This window comes from Struthio camelus, chromosome 1 (assembly GCF_040807025.1).
Source record: "Struthio camelus isolate bStrCam1 chromosome 1, bStrCam1.hap1, whole genome shotgun sequence".
Classification (NCBI taxonomy): Eukaryota; Metazoa; Chordata; class Aves; order Struthioniformes; family Struthionidae; genus Struthio; species Struthio camelus.
Genome location: NC_090942.1, coordinates 70,738,256 through 70,756,749, shown reverse-complemented (window position 1 = coordinate 70,756,749; position 18,494 = coordinate 70,738,256). Strand labels below are relative to the sequence as shown.

The window sequence follows — 18,494 nt, the reverse complement described above, 5'->3', positions numbered from 1 at the left end:
TATTGTTTATATTAATATAGTACCCAGATGCAGTACCCAGGACCTGCAGGGCTTTGTAATAAGTGTCATATTACATAAGCACACATACAGAGAGGTTCCTGCTCTGATGATCTTGTGTCAGTTAAACCAAACTTTGTGCATTTAAAAGAAAGCCTGTGCAAAAAAATGTCTGTGGAAAGAATAATACCAGAGCTCATTACGAGGAGTTCCCTGCCAAAGGGTTAAATTGTAAAACCAAGAAACACGCTATTGAGTAATATGTCAGTCCAGATGTAGGAAGTGAAAACCCAGACTCCTCAGAGCGTTAAGGATCAAGAGAATTGCAGCCTAATTTATTCCTAAAGGAGAAAACACCCCTTGCTTTAAGAAATCATGTACTTACAGCAGATGCTAGCTAGCACAAAGTGCTGTATTGATGACAACTGGAGAGACTTGTATCAAATCTGTCTGAGATAAGGAATCACCATAATATACAGATTTGGGGAAGAGAAGAGAGAGCAGGAAAGGATAGAAATGGATTTCTGGAATTTAGCATGCTTTTTCTTCCAAAAGTTAAATTTGCCTTCTTGTCATGTACAAAAGACAGTTTATACCGTGGGACAGAGGAATAAACCATACCTAATGAGAAATCCTAAGTGGCTTTCCAGATAGAGGAAAGGGATGTGGGTTTTTTCAGATGTCCATATGTGGGTTTTTTCAGATTTTGATTCTTAGATTGCTTCTTTATTGCTAACTTCCCTTAATAGCAACAAAAATGGAACAGCATTCCAGTATGCCTAGTGTGCCTAGTGAGTATTAATTTTTTTTTTCATTTTTGTAGGATGTAAAAGATCCTCTTGCTGCAATATCCCATGCTATAAAATCTCCAGAGGCACGCTTTTTTTCTGAGCCATTCATTCTTGAAGAAGGACCAAAGGATGAAATCCCAAAAGACAGGAAAGTTAAGAGCCCTTCAGTGCCACTCTCTCCAGTATTATCCCAGCCAGCTGCATCACCAGAAGCCATTGCACCTACATCACCAGCAGAGTCTCAGCCAGCAGCACCGACCTTGGCTTCATCCCCAACATCTGCTCAAACGCCTATATGTTCACAACCTTTGCCTTCTGCTGAAGCATCCATTCCATCCCCAGTGGAGCCTCCAGTATGTTTCCAGCCTGTCCCAGCCTTAACGTCTACTCCTCTGGCCAAACTGGTCCTAAGGAGCCAGGATAGCGAAGTGGAAAAATTGAGGAGCCCTACTACTGCAGAAGAAGCCCTGAAACGGAGTAACCTTGTAGAAGAGTTCTGGATGAAGAGTGCTGAAATCCGGAGGAGCTTAGGCCTCACCCCAGTAGACAGAAACAAACGCTCAGAGCCAAGTTTGACTGTATCTGCCCTTGAGACAACTCCTCTGAAGTCTTTTAATAGTGAGAACGTTTCAGGGGAGGAGAGGATCCACCTTGTGAAACCCCAGCCTGTCCCAAGAAGGCAGGGACTGTCCAAGTTAGAAAACGAGCAGATATCTCTGCTCACTCCAAAATCTCCATCAGAAAAAGATCTGAAGAGTTCTAATGAAGTAAGAAGAGACGTATCCAGCAGTTCTGGACTTGGCCTTCAGGAGAGTTCATCTAACATGAGAACACTCGCTAGTCAGAGCTTCAACACTTCTGACTCTACCATGCTTACTCCTCCCTCAAGTCCCCCACCACCACCTCCTCAGGATGAAGAACCAGCCACTTTGCGTAAAAAGAGGCATCAAGCGATTTGGCAGAATGAGGTTGAAGCCAAGTCACCTCCAACACCAGCATCAACACCTCCTGCTCCCCGACGCTACGAGCCAACCTCTGCTGCCAAAGAGTCAGCCCAGGCCAGAAATGAAGACGTGCGGAAGTCTTTTGCAGAGAGTGTAGATGAGATTCCATTTGCTGATGATGTAGAGGACACATATGATGAGAGGACAGAGGACACAAGCCTTCATGAGAAGTTCTTTACACCTCCTACCAGTAGGCCAAGGCCAGAGAAACCACTTATTTTGCCCTTGGTCAAAGAAAATGGCGGTCCACCCTCAATGGAAGGAGGAGGTAGCCAAAAGAAGAGGGTGCTACCTGGAATTTCTCCAGAAGCAAAGGAGCTTGCTGAAGAAAGAATGAGAGCCAGAGAAAAGTCTGTCAAGAGTCAAGCACTACGTGATGCCATGGCTAAGCAGTTGTGTAAGATGAAGGATATGGAGATGGCTCCAGCTGCTGCTGCTGGAGCCGCAAGGGCACGAAAGGCATCTTCCATGCCCTTGAAGACCAAAGAGTTATTTTATGACTCTCCAAAGCATTTGGCCTTGAAAATAGCAGAGAGCTCTACACTAAAGCATGATGCTGCTAGTGAAAAGTTCTCCACTCCTTCTGCTGATGTGGCTGGGCCTGAAGGGTCTGTCTCCTCTTCAGAAGGCTCCAGTGGAAAGAGTAAGAAAAGAACTTCTCTTTTCTCCCCTCGTAAGAACAAAAAGGAGAAGAAATCCAAAAATGACAGCAGGCTTTCTGACAAATCTAGTGGTGGGACAGAGGAAACTACAAAAACTAGATCATTATGGAAGTCTGTTTTTTCTGGGTATAAGAAAGACAAGAAGAAAAAGACTGATGACAAATCCTGCCCGAGCACTCCCTCCAGTAGCGCCACTGTGGAGTCTGGCAAGCACAAGGCTTCTCCATTGGTTACAGCAGCAGGTATAATTGATACGTGCCTCTGCACTCTGTAGTTTTACTACAGCTAGGAATCCTTGAGTGTAAATGTGGCTCTGTGTGCTACTGTGCAGCATGACACTGCTCTGCAAGAGAGTAGAACTGTGTGTTTGTGTATTTGCAGAATTAGTTTATATGGCAGTGAAAAAAAATGGATCCTTAAATAGAAGATTCACTCTTGATATGTGCAAGACATATCTGTTTTTTGCCTTAGACTGACTTGAGAAAGAATCGTCCTTTGCTGGAATCAGGTGTTTGTGATGTTTCATCTTTTATTTTAAATCTGATTCTCATCTTTTCCTTTGGTGGCTTGTTCTCTTTCTTTTGATCTGGCACCACGGATGCTGAAGATCTCAGAGTTACAATTTCTTCTGTGTTTTCAGTGATCTGGTAGCTCTCTACTGATCTAAGAAGTGGGGATCCTGAGGTCTCGTGTATGTCTCTCACAGGTCATCAGGTGCAGGCAGACATATTTAGTGATAACTTTTGATACAGTAGATAAGTTAGCCATAAACATGGTCAAAAGCAGACACACAACATTTCTCTGACCTTGCACGAATAATGAAAGTTGTGCCTGCTGCTGTCATCCAAATTCTGTATCTATCCATAAGACACTGATACAGCAGAAAGGGAGAATCATGACCATTACTTCTAACACCATTTGCGGAAGGTGATGTTCTCTTGGAATGAAGCTTCTAATTAATACTGATCATTTTGTGGAGCGATGCTTCTCTGGTCGGTATATAGTACCAGTTAAAGCAGCTGGGAATGGTGTGAAGGACTAAGTATTGTTGAAGCTTGATCAGACAAGTTATTAACTGACTTCTGAAGCGTTTACAGAGAGAAATGGACTGTCATAGTTGCCATTTTTCTAACCTCATTTTTTTTGTTCCTGGCTCCTCAGATTTGCAGCTCCGTCGACACCTGAGTTTCTCAGAGGACTCTGACCTCTCCAGTGACGATATTTTAGAACGTTCCTCCCAGAAATCCAAGCGAGAGGTAGGCAGATGGGGAATGCATTTTAGATGGAGCAAGCATCCTGTAGATCATAGGCTCAGAACCACAGCAGAAATTCGACTGATTAATTTTGTCATTCTTACTGCTTCTTCTGGGAGCTGGCTTTCCTGTAAGCTGGCTGGTTGATCCACTTGATCTGCCTAAAATCAGTTAGTTTCACAAATATGAGCTTTTCCCTATTGTTGTTACATGAAGGATTTGTTGTCTCACTGAAACATTGCTTTGCAGCTGAATATCGTAGTCTGAACGGTGATATTTTTGTCCCTGTTGTGAGCATGCCAATGATCTATACAAAACAGGTTTAGTATCGGGGTAAATTTCACTCGCTCTAACATAATTTCAATTACTTTAGTGGCAAAAAGGTACCAATGAAATAGTCCTTTTTCTTGTTGTGAGGGTCGGATTTTAGGACGCTATTTTACCAGCCTCTTTGATAAATTAATCTGATAGAATTCCAAGCAAATTACAGGCAGGAATGTTACTTTGCATGCGTCAAGAACATAGTCAAGACAGATCATCCACTAAAAGGTAAGCTACAGGTTGCAGTTTTGCAACTCATACAAGTTTGCTGATTTTTTTCCTGGGAGAAGAGGAAATGTATAGTCTGAATTAATTTCTTCCCTTTTTGGAGAAAAAATGAGCCATCACCTCTCTCTCCCCCCATTTGACCATATTCCTTTTGAGGACTCCTTGGCAGTTCATGGGTATTTCCATATGTCTGTTCATATAGATAACAACTGTGAAAATGAAATACACAGCAAGTGTCTATAAAATCCCAATATATAGGGATTGGTCTTAGCCTGGTGTTCTCATTCAGGCGTGGGCTGATATGAACTCTACTTCTGAGAAAGTTGTTACTTGTTCCTGAGCAAGTTTCCCTAGAAAGTGCGGCAATATTGCGATGTAAGCCATGTCAATGGCTCTCTAGCCAGATAAGTTTCACCTTAAATGGTGATTAAATGAAGATGTTGGAGAGAACAGAAGAGGGACCAGTGGATCGCTGTAAAAGCCCAGGGAAAAAAATAAGTTTAATTTATTTGCAGCGTGGAAAATACATGGTGAGAGCAAAGTGCCTAAGTTAGCTGCTTTCAAATTATCTATTTCAATTTTAGGATGGCACTATTAATGCAAAGATAAGTGGAAAAATATGAGGATCAGCTCACTTTATCATAATGGGAAAGAACCCTTCTTTCATTCCTGAGATGTTCTAAGATCTGCCTAGCAGGGTGCAAGGTTTGGAGGGATAAGTGGGGATTCCACTGACCCCGCAGTACACTAACGCCTTACTGGTACTGCGAAATGAAAAATGAGTTCCTTCTGTCCCTTCCTTGTGGGGCCTGGTTCGCATGTTAATAAAGAAGAGAGTATTTCGGAGGGCACTGTCACAGACACAGTGGTCTGTGCCTCCAAACTTTAACCTTTCATCCAGCGTGCAGAAATCAGTCTCAAATGACAGGATCTAGTTGACACTTGGCTCAGATGGCAAAGGTATGGAAGTACTGTAGATTGAAATGTGATAGGAAATACTTTCTCTGTGTGTATATATAGTGGAATGAATTAGAATACTTAACAAATGTAAGGCTAGAGGAAGGAGCTGATGAAACAAGTAGGAATTTTCTATGTTTACTTACCTCTCTTTTGATCTCTCTCCCTAGTTGGTATGTATTTCCTCTGAGAGGAAGATTACTTTGTTTTCATTCGGTTCCCTTTTTTTCCTTTGTCTTCCCCTTCCATTTTTGCTTGCATGCTGTCAAGGCGTTTCATGAGAAATTCTGCATTTTGCAAGAGATGCAGACGAATGAGGTACCTGTGACTAGCAGAGGACAGGCTTGCAGTACAAGGGGTTCAGATAAGACTTATGAAGCTACAGTTCTGCACTGTAAGCTTCTTCAGGAGGAAGCAGGGCTTCATTAAGGTCCATGCCTGTTCTCAAACTTGGGTATACCTTCATGGTTACTTAGTTTTCTGTGCTGAGCTGCTTCAATTTTAAAAGGCTTTTGCAGAAAATGTTCTCATCACTAAGATTATGGATGATAGGATCAGTGGCAGGTACCTGGAATCCTAATATTCAGACTATCTCACCAGCTCTGTTGAGGGTATGGTGGTGCTTTCTTGTTTTCTCCCCTTTGCTGTTACTGAAGTCGTGTTAAGAATTTCTTTGCTCAGCATCTGCCCATTTTCTAAAGGAGCAGGTTTTGAGAATGAATATAGTAATTTAGAGGGGACAGATCTGAGAACTCCACTTTCTAGTTACAGCGCATCCTATCTTAAGGATATCAAACATTTATGCAAACTCTGGGATGCTTTGCTGTCAGAGGAAATGTAGCTGGACTTTAGGACTTAGGTATTTTAAGTTACAAACAACCTGTTACTTATTATGGTAAGAACTGACTTCCTGTGTGCCGCATAACTTTTATGTGAACCCCTCCTCTAAACTGAAATCCTGCTTGTGCTGCTGCTTTTTTGGGTATAGTAGTGAGCTTGCTTCCCAGAGAGCTTGCTCTGTTTAGCTTGTTCTTTGTGATCAGCAATGAATTAATTGTTATTTAGTATAGTGGCTTTCAAGAGAAGCCTCCTAAAGAGAATTCCTAGTGTAATGCTTTACGTTAATAGGTGTTTGTCATTGTGTGTGCTTGTCGTTGTTCCCGTGCAATTGTGGTATTTGTAATCAGACATGCATTTGCTGCTACAGGTAGTTTGCTGGTTACTGAAATTTGCATACATGCTTAAGTTGTTCTGTGGCTTTTCATTTGTGACTGTTTTTAATTTATTGAATGTGAAAAAGCAAAATGCTGGCTGTTACCCCAGAATGGCACAATGCCCTCTGCAGTTCGTGACACAAGGGAAATACACCTCTCTTACAGACCTGAGGTAGTCTATTTGCCTTATTTTCTGGGTGTGGTGTAAGCTTACAATGTCGTTGGATAGAGAAGGTAATGACTGTTTTGTTTCTTTTCATTATTGAATTGAGCTACCAGAAAGAAGAGCCAGAACAGAAAATCAGAAAAAATAGTTTAACAATGTTTAGTTCCTGATTCAGTCAGTACTACTGAAAATGTTACACAGTGCAGCAGCACTGAATCAGTTCTGATGCAGTGTCCTAATTTTAGTTCCTCAAACTCTCTGGAGATTTTCTTTTTAGACAGGGAGATTCCGTTATGTAGGACATGTAACCCACTATGAGCCTACCTGGTATTTCTCCAGTCACAAAGCGGTGAGGAAGATTATGATGGTATTTGAGTGCAAATGATCATTTCTATTAAGTAAAGATCATTTAAAATCATGAAATTAACAGAACTTCTAGGAGAGGTGGTAAATCAGTCAGTACATGTATGGCAAAAAGTAATATATGATTGGGTGAGCAGGTTCGGACCAAGCATGCCGAGCATAAGGCCTTATTCCAGATCTTAAGCCAAAATTTTGTTATGCACGTACACTTACTTCCTCAATGGACATTGAATCCAATGGATGGAGACCATAGAGGCCAAAGAATCCCTCTAGAAAAGGGGATTTCCAGGTTGAATGCATCTTCAAAGAGAATCCCAAACCTAATGGCCTTCAGGAGGGTGCTAGAACTTTGATTTTGTGGCAGAAGTTCCATTGTGCTTAATCTGCCTGGGCCACATTCAGCATTTGCACAATTTTATGTTGCGTTTAAAAACAGCTTTGTTTTATTACTGTGCATCTGTTTTCAATGTTGAACTGATTTTGCTTCATTTTGTATGTTGTTTTTTTTTTCCTTTACCATTCCCCTTTAAAGTCGATTTATGTACCACACGCCTTGGCATTCAAGAGATCATACTCGTCAAAGGTAGTGTCTCCATTCCCACTAGTTGGCCATTGTTGCATGCCTGTCCCTATATTAACCCATTGAATCCATAGCTACCCATCACATGTGCACTAATATCACAAACATTGACTGTGCATGCATGAGACGTTAGCAGACGTGGGCAGTAAAATCTTCCGAGAGGTTGTCTACCAAAAATGCATTAAACTCCAAATTCTCTGACTTCCTAGAGTGCATGCACTTATCGGTGAGAAACAGTTTACTACTATACAGAACAATATGGATGAGCTTTGAGCTTCGGAACAAATTGGCTTGCTAGGCAGTTAAATATATATGTATTCTTTTTAATACTTAGAATATTATTGCAAGTGAATTGTCACACTTCAATCAGTGTCCTTCAGAGTCCTTGGATTCACTGAAATCTTGGTGAAACTCTATTATCAAGCTAAAATCAAAAGACAGAAGTTGCATTTCTATTTCAGGAGTGTTTCTGTTTTCTGAAATTCTTATTGCCCTTTCTTCACCGTCAAAAAGGTACTATGTGGGATAGGAAATTCTCACCCTATGACTTTCCCTTCTGTCTGCCTGGGGTGTCATTGTGGATTTTATGTTAAAAAAAAAAAAAAACAGAAAAAAGAGTAAAGCATTAATAACTTGGAGTTTTAACGATGGTGCTTGGTAACTCCCTTTCTGAGGAGTTTTGAATAGAGTTGTGGTCCTAGCTTAAACCTCTACTTACTGAGAACAATAAAACAGAGACTGATCAGTGTGGCAGTACAATAACTAGATAAAGCAAATTCAGGTTGGTCTGTATTAACATTTTGTCCTTTAAGTTGACTCTCCATGGAGAAGATATCTTTCCAGGAGTGGAAGGCATCTGTTTCCAGCTGTCCCTTAAAGCCTGTATACATGTATGTGAGAAGAGAGTTCTTTTCTTCACTGTAGTTACAGTTGTGAAGCACCTTTGATGCTCTCCAAGTCTATGAGAGGAAGCCTGCCTAGATTACAAAACAACCAACTGATATGCCTGAAAAGATACTAAACTCTATTTTCAGTAACGATCTACTTATTTTTAAACTAGTCGTACTGAGAGAAAAGAAAAGGAGGAAATACCTTCTATCTCTATAAACATAGCCTTTCTCCCTTTGGATGGCTTCTGGTGTTGTGGTAGTCTAGTTTCAGTTTAGGAGTTGTTTGCTTGTTTGTTTTACACTAGCCAATTTTGTGAGGTTGCTCTTGAGATGGGATTTCCCCTCTCACAGCAGAACATCGCTCTGCTTTCAAGTCTCTTTTTGCCTTCTTGATACATGGAAAAATTGCACAAATTTGTGCAAGTAGTTGCTACCAGTTGTACCAGTATAACTCCCAAATACGGATGTTGTTGCTCCAGAATAAAATGGTATATATGTAGAGAGGGGAATACCAATATAACTGCACTGGTCTAAACTGATTTCTTAGCTTGTACTGCTATAACTGTTTCATGTAGACATGCTTTACCGTCTTCAAGGTGACCTCTTTTTTAGTCACTATTATATTGACTTAACTAAATCTATTTGGCTAAATCTATAGAGAAAAAGAATAAAAATAGATTTGATCTTTGTGAAGAGATTCCGTATAGCAGTGGAAATCAGGGATAGGATGTTATATAAAGTCACAGCTTTGCAGTTGGCTTATATGCTTCTTCACTCCTGATTTGACCCTGAAATTGTTGCTCACTGCACTGTGAACACCTGTGCCTACAAAAGCTTGACTTTTGACACAGCCATGGCAATGACAGAACACCTCTCGTATGAAATCTTGGAAGAGAAAATTGTCTTCCCTTCCCCATATCTCTGTGCATGCAAATAAAATTTGTTTCTATTTCTTCTTCCTTCAGAGAGCCTACACAGAAGAGGAACTGAATGCAAAGCTGACTCGGCGAGTACAGAGAGCTGCCCGTAGACAAGCCAAGCAAGAGGAGCTAAAGAGGTTACATAGAGCCCAGGTAGTGTCTCAGACTTTTCTTGCCATGGTAGGAAATCTCTATCTGAAAGCACCGCATTCTAAGTGTGTCAGAAGAGGATCCAGAGCCAGAACTTTCCTCTGTTTCTACATGATTGTCACTGCTCCCACTCTCTGTCAAATTTGGTACCATGTCACAAACATAGGAAGAATTGCTGAAACCTATCACGATAGTATTAGAGCAAGAACAACGTCAAATAATGACTGTAACGCCTTTGTATTTGGAGATGAGCAAAGTACCGTTCACTGAACGGAACAGTGATAGTAAAATAATACCTGATGAAGCTGCACCAATGATTGCTGTACTAGGTTACGCTGCTGTGAGAAGTGTTACCAAATTAACCTTTCATCATCTGTTGGAAGACTGCTAGCATTGTCTGTTGGTGACAGGTTTTCTCTTAAAACTTGAGGCAGGGGGTTCAGCTAACTGAATAGCATCACCTTCTCTTCAGGGTATAGGAAAGTGATTGGAGTGACAGCAAATAAGTGAGTATCAAGGTGTTTGCAAAACTAAGGCATAGGATGCAGGGGGAGTCCCTTCACTGGATGGGACTGTGATGCTAGCTTCTGAAGCAGTGTGTTATTGAATGCAAATACTTGTTTTTGAAAAGGTTGATGTGACCAAAGTCTCTTAGAGCTGGATGAGTGCTGCAGACAGAACAAGAAAATTGCTATTTGTGAGATTCTGCTTGTTCTTTTCTGAACAGATCATCCAGCGCCAGCTTGAACAAGTGGAAGAGAAGCAGAGGCAGCTCGAGGAGAGAGGGGTTGCTGTAGAGAAGGCCCTTCGGGGAGAAGCAGGTATCCAACAGAGCTTGGTTTGCTTTTCAATATTTTCTTACCAAATGCTAGTGCAGTAGTCCATAGCGATTCGGATTTTAGAGGCAATTGGAGCATTGTAGCCTAGAAGAATCAGATTGTGAGTTCATTCTCCCTTTTCTAGTATCTTTCTGAGGCCTTGTTGTTTCTGTGTTTCTTCTAATCCTTGGACTTCCCTAATGGCAGGAACTAGTTCACTTATCTTTGCCTGAGGCTCAGGAGGTAACCCTGCAAGTATTAATAGATTAAAATGTTCATCTGACAATTTCTGCATATTACTGGATATTACAGGTAGAAAATTGCAGGGGTTTCCTAGCAGCAGTTCATGCAAAGCTGTCACAGTAAGAGAACCCTTTTTGTACATTAAGGAAGTAATTGTGAAATTGTGTGTGCTTTCTCTATTGTCTTGGATTATCAAGGTAGTGTCCATGCAAGGGACCATCACAGAACATCTTCCTCAGTGCACAGCCCAATCACACTGGCAACTCCTGACAAAGTTGTGCAGAGCAGAAATGCACACGTGTACTGAAAGATATCCATTCTAAGATGTTAATGGAATATGTTAAATGTACTGGAAATTAAATTCAATGAGCATCACTTCATCTGGCGAAGTATATGAGTGGAGGAATACTTGGTTCAGATAATGCTGATAGTAGTATAATAATTTGGAAAAAAGAATCCCTAACTGCAAGGACTCAAGTATCCAACAGGCAAATGCAGTGTGTGTATATCTGACAGGCCCAGGATTATGCACCTGACTGCAAGGATCAGAGACTGGAAATTATAAGAGTGGAACAGGTGTTGGTGAAAATGATTTGGCTTGTTACTTGGATTGAAGAGCAATCACTGTACCTGTGAAGATGGTAGTTGCTTAAGCAATGAAAGTTCACCAGAGGAAAGATCTGGTGTAACTTCCCACCAGTTACTACGTGGCCACGATTAGTTGTTTCATGTTCTGTAAGGGCATGGCAAAGCAGCAGGACTGAGCAGTTATCAAAGCAAATGACTACTACAAGTGTAGAGAACAATCTTGATCACTTCAATGGTTTTGTAATATGACTGGCTTTTTAATTTGTGGATTCAAAAACTAACCTGATACAAAAACTGTTTCTCAGTGGTGGTGCCTCTTTCCCTGTGGTGTGTATTTCTGTGGCCCACACTGTTCTCTGGCCCACCGGTTACTGCACTTATTAACACCCCCTCTCTTGTCTCTTAATTCTTCTTTTCCTTTTTTTTTTTTTCGTTTTCACCTGGAAGTCCATCTTGATTATTCACCTGATAAATGACATTAATGTAAGACGTGTCAGCACAAGCGGGAAAGCTTAGCAGCTGAGAGAGTGTTCTTCACCATAGCCTAAGAAATGTTCAGAGAGTGCAAAAATGACCAAGAGTAACAGTTTGGTGTTTTGTATGGAAGACTGCAGAGTTAAACTCTTGTACACCTTACTTCTCGCACCCAACTCACCCAGAAAGGACGCAGTCTTACTTGAGCTTGTGTATTTGTGATTTTCTTAGCAGGACTATGAAATCGTAGGTCCCTCTTGCAAAATGGGAGAATCTCCTTTTTCAGTAAGTCTCTAGGATATGCTTTGCTCCTGCAACGTTTCCATCGAAAGACTGTACATCATGTTTACAGAAGCTTAACTGCATCATAAAGAACTCACCAGCTTCAATTCTTCCAGTTATTTCAGGGGATTAACAAGAAACACATTCTGTTTTAAAAAAGGCATGTTCTAACCAGTGTTGGCTGAAAACACAAGTGAACTCCATCCTTCACCTCTCTAGGCCACTCTTGCATGGAAGTTTTACGTATGCCTGCAATAAGATAACTGGATAACTGCTCTGTGACTTCACCCTCCATTGGTACCATTAATTTCTGCCTCCAATGCCCATTAATTACTCAGGAAATCAGCGTAATTTTCTTCTTATCTGCATTGCATAAGATAGTGACCTAACAGCAACCACTGCATTCAGCAGTACCGTTGTGCAAAGGTGTGGAGACATACTCTTGTCTCGTCAGCTCCTTCTCTTAATGAAACCTTTTAAGCAAAAGCTGAAAAAGGGGCAGGCAGTGTATAAAGTGTTGTCACCTGAAGAATATCTCGTTCTGTTAAACAAGCTTGTGCAAGGTGTGCCTCTTCTGTGCATACTCTGTCCTCAGATATAGAGAAAGAATGCTATGCAGAATCAAAGTAATGGTCATCCCATAGACAGCAACCAGTATGAACTGTTCTTGAAGAAGTTATTGAACTCTAATGAGTGGATTATTCAGTTCCACTCTCAGTTGGGAAAATCCTAACTTTAATTATTCACTGACTTGTGCAACTTCAAATAGGAAGTTTTATATAATTAGTAGGGGTTTCCTACTACTAGGTACTTGAAAATCCTGACAGGAGAAACAGAATTTTGTATTTTATAATGGTTTTTTTCTTTTTCTATTGTAGAAAAAGATAGTCAAGATCATCTGAACGACTTCTCTATGCCATATATCATCTTTATCATGTTGCCTGTCCTCTCACTAAAGGATTTCAATATTTCCTTAGGTATAAGTCTTCCATAACTTTAATTATTCATATCACTGACTTCTAGACCTTCTTCCATTTTTGCAAAAAAATTAAGAGCCAAAAATAGTGTTGTAGGTACGAACATACTTTAGAATGTACTTTTTGCTTCTGTTTTCCATCCAACTTAATATGTTCTTGCGAGCTGACTTAAACTGAGCAAATAATTAATAAATTGTTCATAGTGATGCCCTGCTATCTTCCTGAGAGATTATAGTTAATTTAGATCCATCCTAGCAGTAGGTACAAACAGCGCAGTATTCTTTCCAGGAATTTCACTTGTTACCTGATAGTTGTCAAGATGGAATATACTACATGGTAATACTAGCGGTTCAACTAATCCGACTAAGAAACATCTTGGAGGTCATTATGAACTTTAATTCTGACTAATCTAAATAATGGCACCTTCTTGTCTACTTCCTTGTCTCTTCCGTTTTTTGAATTGGCTCAGCCTCAGGCAAGCCACTGTTGGCCTTTTATTCTTCTGCAAGTGGAATGCTCATTCCGAAATTTAGTTTCTGATTCAGAAAATCGTCTTACATCCTATGATTACCTAATTGCCTGAATATGTTCTCTGTGATTATCTTTGAAAATCTCAGCCTCTGGCAGTTAGTTAGAATGAACTATCTGGAGTGTAAGCTCTATTTCAGGTGACAAGTTTGTAATATACATTTGGTTTAGGCTTTTGTCATCTGTTCTTTTTCTTCTTTTTCCCCCCCTCTCTTTTGCATCATGGCCATGGTACAGTAGGAGAGTCTCAATGAAGGATTCTCCCATTTTTCTGCAGTGTCCCAGTAGAAGAGACACTTCGAATGAGATCACTGTTAGTGTAACAGTGCTTTGTATGATAGTGCATTCGCCTGTTTGGACCTGGTAATGACATTCTTTTCCTGCGTGGATTTTTCATTTTTTTCAGTTATTAACTTGAAAAACATGTCAAGTCAGAAATTTTTGAACCTTCTTTTTTCTCCTTTGTCCCCCTTTAGCATAAAGTTTGATAATCATTTTTAAGAGCAGAGAAAACTCCTACTGTCAGATCAATACTGAAAAATTTAAGAGCCACCTCTTTCCGTCAAGTGAATCATATGCATTGGGGAATGGTGCTTTCAGTCCTCCCAAATGTTTCTTCCCCAAAGAACCATTATACAGTAGTGATTATTTAATCATAGTAGCATCATTACTTGTGGTGTACCTTTCTCTACCAGCTATGTACATACACACTGTCCGTTTCACACACTTTTGTGCAGGTTCTTCCTTCTCTGACACAGATACTGTGTTAGCACAAACGTCCATACCCATCTTTCTCCACTTACACATTTGCCATTCATCTCGGCACTCAGTCAGTGCCTTTCACTTGTATGCTGTACACATACATCCTCCGCTCACTCACCTCCAAGAAATCAACCCTTACGCCTTTGCTACAGCTGACCCAAGAAATTACAGTGTTTCTTTCTGACATACTGCTCAGCATGGAAGCAACATGAATAGCTCTTCCTTTCTCAGCAAGAACAGGAAAGACATCAGTGTCAGGTACTGGTACAGACTGAAATAGGTGAAGTGTCTCTGTGTAGACTTCTTGATTTTTCCCATTGGAAGTCCTTGCCTGCCTGCTGGGAATTTTCTCCTCATCTTCCCAATATATATGTTTGTGTGTGATATATATATATTTGTGTGTGTGTGTGTGTGTATATATATGAATAGAGGGAGGGACAAATGAATACATATGTATATGTGTGTGTGTGTACACACACACACACACCTGTATATAGCTGCATGGTTTCTCATTTGTCTTTTATTTTACTGTCGGTCTTTCTGTACGTCTCTTTTCTCATATATTGCTTTGATTGTGTGGGGCTGGGGTGGATATCTGGTTCAATAACTCTGTGTTCACCAATTCCTTGTTGTAGACTATTGGGGAGAGTCTTATTACAGTGACCTCATCGACTTGCATCTGGGTGGTATGTATAGCTGAACCTCTTGCTGACACTAACCCTGCTGACACTCCTCCCCACCCCTCCCTTCACCTACTTCTCCCATCCTTGGCTCACAAAACAAGAAGAAACAGTCCTTGCACATGACTGATTGGCTATAGCAGAACCCCTTTTCCAGCTCAGGGAGAGGAGATCCTGTCATACTCCACAAATCATGTGTAAGGCTCCCTTTTCTATTTTCCACAGTGTTAATTATTTCAGAATTTGTTTACCATTTTCACACCAGCCAACTTCCTTCCTAGCAGTGGAAGGCCATTCTGTTTTTTTTTTTTTTTCCTTCTCCTTTGCAAAGTCCAGTTCATCCAAATCCTCTTTTTAGGATTTATTTCTATTTAGGAAAATATTTTAACACAAAGGGCACAGTAGAATTGATCAGCTCCCAAGAGCTAATAGCACTCTAAAGGAGTGTCATGCCATTGCCTCCCTCTTCTCCTCTGGAAGCTCATTGGCTTCTTCCAAAGAAACCAGTGTTTTGATGAGCTAACAAAAAAAAAATGCTTCCTCAAGGGACTTTGGAAACACTTGTAGATGAGTGATAGTTCTTCTCTCTTCTTTTGTCTTATTGTAGAGTTAGGAGAGACTCTACTGTTAGAGTTCCAGTCAATTTTCGTAGAGCCCATTTTGCATCACTACGCTGCTAAAAAGCTTCTTATTATGTTTTCTTCACATCTCACATTAGAGTATTTAGCTCTTTTTTTCACATATGGATTATAGTCATCAGTTATCACTCTGCATTATAGTTATCCTTTATTTAATTAATGCTTCTTCCTGAATTCCTTAATAGGTGGGTAACTTTTGGTTTGTGGACGGCTTTTGTTTAGCATTTGCCCATCCTGATAATTAAAATCCCCTTCTTTGCTAGTTTAGTCACCCTGAGTTTATTCTTGTAGACTTACAAGGAACAAATATGTCAGTGGGTCCAAGAGAAAGCAAACTCTGCTAGGTTGCTTTGTCATCTGAGGGTCTCATTTCGTTTGTCTTTAAGAATATAAAGTTGTTAAATCTGTTTGCTTCTGTTGTCCGTGTGCTTTTGTTGAGGGAATCCGTTTTTTTGTTGAGGGAATCTGTTACAGCCCAGATCTGTAGAATGAAAGATCCACACGCTGTAGGCCTGATCCAGGGCAGATCAAAGAGCTCTTCCTCTGTTGTTGTTGTTGTTGTTATTGCCGTTGTTGTTCTGGATTTGATCTTTGAAATGTGATGTTTTCCAAGTTTTTAACTGTCATTTTCTCTCCTCCTTCGTGGGCATGGCTGTCCCACGTAGTATTTATCTGTTGCTGTCTGTTGAGAATGACTCCAAATTGTCCTAACACAATGGGCTGCTAGTTAATTATATGCGCTTCGCTAAGAATATCCACCAGAGTTCAGGTTTCAAAATGGAAGACTTTTCTCCTTAGCAGACCTAACTTATTGCCCAGTTCCCCTGTGGTAATGTTCATGCGATAGCCCCCCTTAGCCGTCCTGTGCTTCATTTACTGTTCAGTCTCTCTGATGTCCTTTCCTGGGATACCTTCTGCAGAGAGACTTTGAAACCCTCTTCCTGCTTATGCCCATCAGGGCAGGCCCACACCCTTATGAGCAAGCATATAGTAGGAGCTGTAAAAGGGTTGATGCTGAATTACACTTTAACAGATCCTTATCCCTATCTAATGCTATTTCCACTATACCTCTCCCTCCTCTCCCTCCTTCTCCTCCTAATGCCTCTTTAAGACAGCAGTCCCTGTTCGAGATATCAAAATCACTAATGGTGGCTATAAGAAAAGCAAAATAATCTTTACTTAAAGGGACACTGTCGCTTAAAAAAAACTGCTGTGTTGCAGAAAATCTCGAATGATTGAAAATCAAATTTGCATTTCATCTTTTTTACTTGTTTGCTTTTTCCATTTTTCTGAGTTCAACAGTCACTCTAGAGCGGTCATTTTCAGTCTTCTATTGCGGGCTGTTTTCCTTTATATGCTGGCTCAGTCACTTGGACTTCCAACAGTCAGAGATGACGTTCACATTGTTGTAAAATGTTTGATGTGTTTTAAAACTATAACAAGTCTACTCGGATCTCAAAAATATCTTTTTCTAAACAAACTTTAATAATACAGTATTGGGCAGTATCCCTTTAAATGCAATGAACCAGTATAGTCTGCTGGATTTCTGCTGGATTATGTGGCTTTATAGTTTGGTTTTGTTGCCTCTGTAATTCGCTTTACGTTTGCTTTTTGGGCTGCCAGAACACTTTTGCCCGAATGGATACATTGCTCTGATGATACTTAGCACTATTTGGCAGCAGATGTAGAGCTCAGCTCTGAAATTAGTATATTTTTGCAGGCTGATGCATCTGGGTGGAGTGCCATTAAAATCCCTGGAGTGCCATGTGGCTGGAGGGTCCTGCTGAGCACTGTAAGCAGCTAGGACAGCTGCGTAGATCAGTAATTCTGCTGGCAATTTGTGTCTCTGAGGCATGGGCAAGGCTCTAAAGTCATGCTGTCAGTAGAATGCTAAGCAAAATCAACAAATACTTTGGAAAGTCATCTTAGGTCTGAAATTGTTTTTGAGAAGTCTGTTATTGTTTTTGAGTGATAAGGGCATTTTATTAATTTATTTTGAATTTTCTTTATACTAATTAGAGTTGCATTTCGTTAAGTTGTCACAGACTGCACAACGACTTCTGCAAGGGAGTGGTAACTTCCGACATACTGGTCAAGTTCCAGTTTGCAGGATTACAGATCGCTATCCTAACTACCCCTTTTGCTCTGCTCAGACGCCATAATCCTCTCTTCCTGCTCTGAAATATCATGTACTGTTGCTGTAAAGCAGATGTTTCATTTCACGCTACAGATGGTCACATTTCAACTCTGAGTAATTATTGCTATGCGTGTATTGTATTGTATATGCAGTTATGTTAAAATAACATTACAAAGGTTGCAAAGTCAACTGAAATTAAGGTTGTATATTGTGATGATTTATCAGCGGATTTAGAACCTTTAGATCCACTGCAGAGGAGTCTACCCCTTGCCCTTATGGAGCAACTGATAGCAGTACTAGGTTGTCACCCGCTCTAGATCCTCATGGAGGGGAATAGGACACACTCAGTGGATTTCACAGATATTGGCTGCCAGCTGTGGAATGGTAAGACTTGGAAAACATGGATTCTGTGCCAGACAATGCTGAAAGGATACAGTGCTGTGGTGGATACACACTCTTTGTCCCTTTTATTCTCCCTCTTTGCAGACGGTCTTTGTCCTAATCCTGTCTCCTAAGCCGTAGCTCCTTATGTCAGTTCCATTTTCATTCTCCGTTCCAGTTTTTGCTTCTCAGGCATTTAATTTTAATCCTAGTCTTCTTGACAAAGAAATCCGACCCCCCTCAGACCTCCTTTTCCTCTGCACTCGTTCCTAGTCTCTCACTCCTGCTCTGGTGTTCCCACTGACTCAGTTCCCACAGTCTCAGTCCCTGCCTCTGGCTTTCTACCCTAGTTGTTGGGCTCTGCTCCCTCTTCTGCCTGGCATTCGCTGTCCAGACAGATGTGTCTTCTCCCTCCACTCCTTACCTCTTTTTCCCCTCTCCTCCCTCTCCCTTCTCCTTTAGTTAGCGCCCTTAGTCTCCTTGCTTAATG

At 40.7% G+C, this 18,494-nt stretch overlaps 1 protein-coding gene across 3 annotated transcripts in view; it reads left to right on the top strand.

Annotated features, from left to right (window-relative positions):
* Nucleotides 1-18,494, top strand: part of MICAL3 (microtubule associated monooxygenase, calponin and LIM domain containing 3) — a 150,091-nt gene that overhangs the window by 116,736 nt on the left and 14,861 nt on the right. For 2 of the 3 annotated variants that reach the window (XM_068947721.1, XM_068947728.1), the window contains 5 exons: nt 821-2,696; nt 3,616-3,710; nt 7,489-7,539; nt 9,392-9,499; nt 10,224-10,317. In XM_068947721.1, the coding sequence (XP_068803822.1) occupies nt 821-2,696; nt 3,616-3,710; nt 7,489-7,539; nt 9,392-9,499; nt 10,224-10,317 (2,224 nt within the window). Of the gene's footprint in view, nt 1-820; nt 2,697-3,615; nt 3,711-7,488; nt 7,540-9,391; nt 9,500-10,223; nt 10,318-14,803; nt 14,855-18,494 lie in introns of all 3 variants that reach the window. The other variant, XM_068947717.1, reaches the window with a different exon arrangement.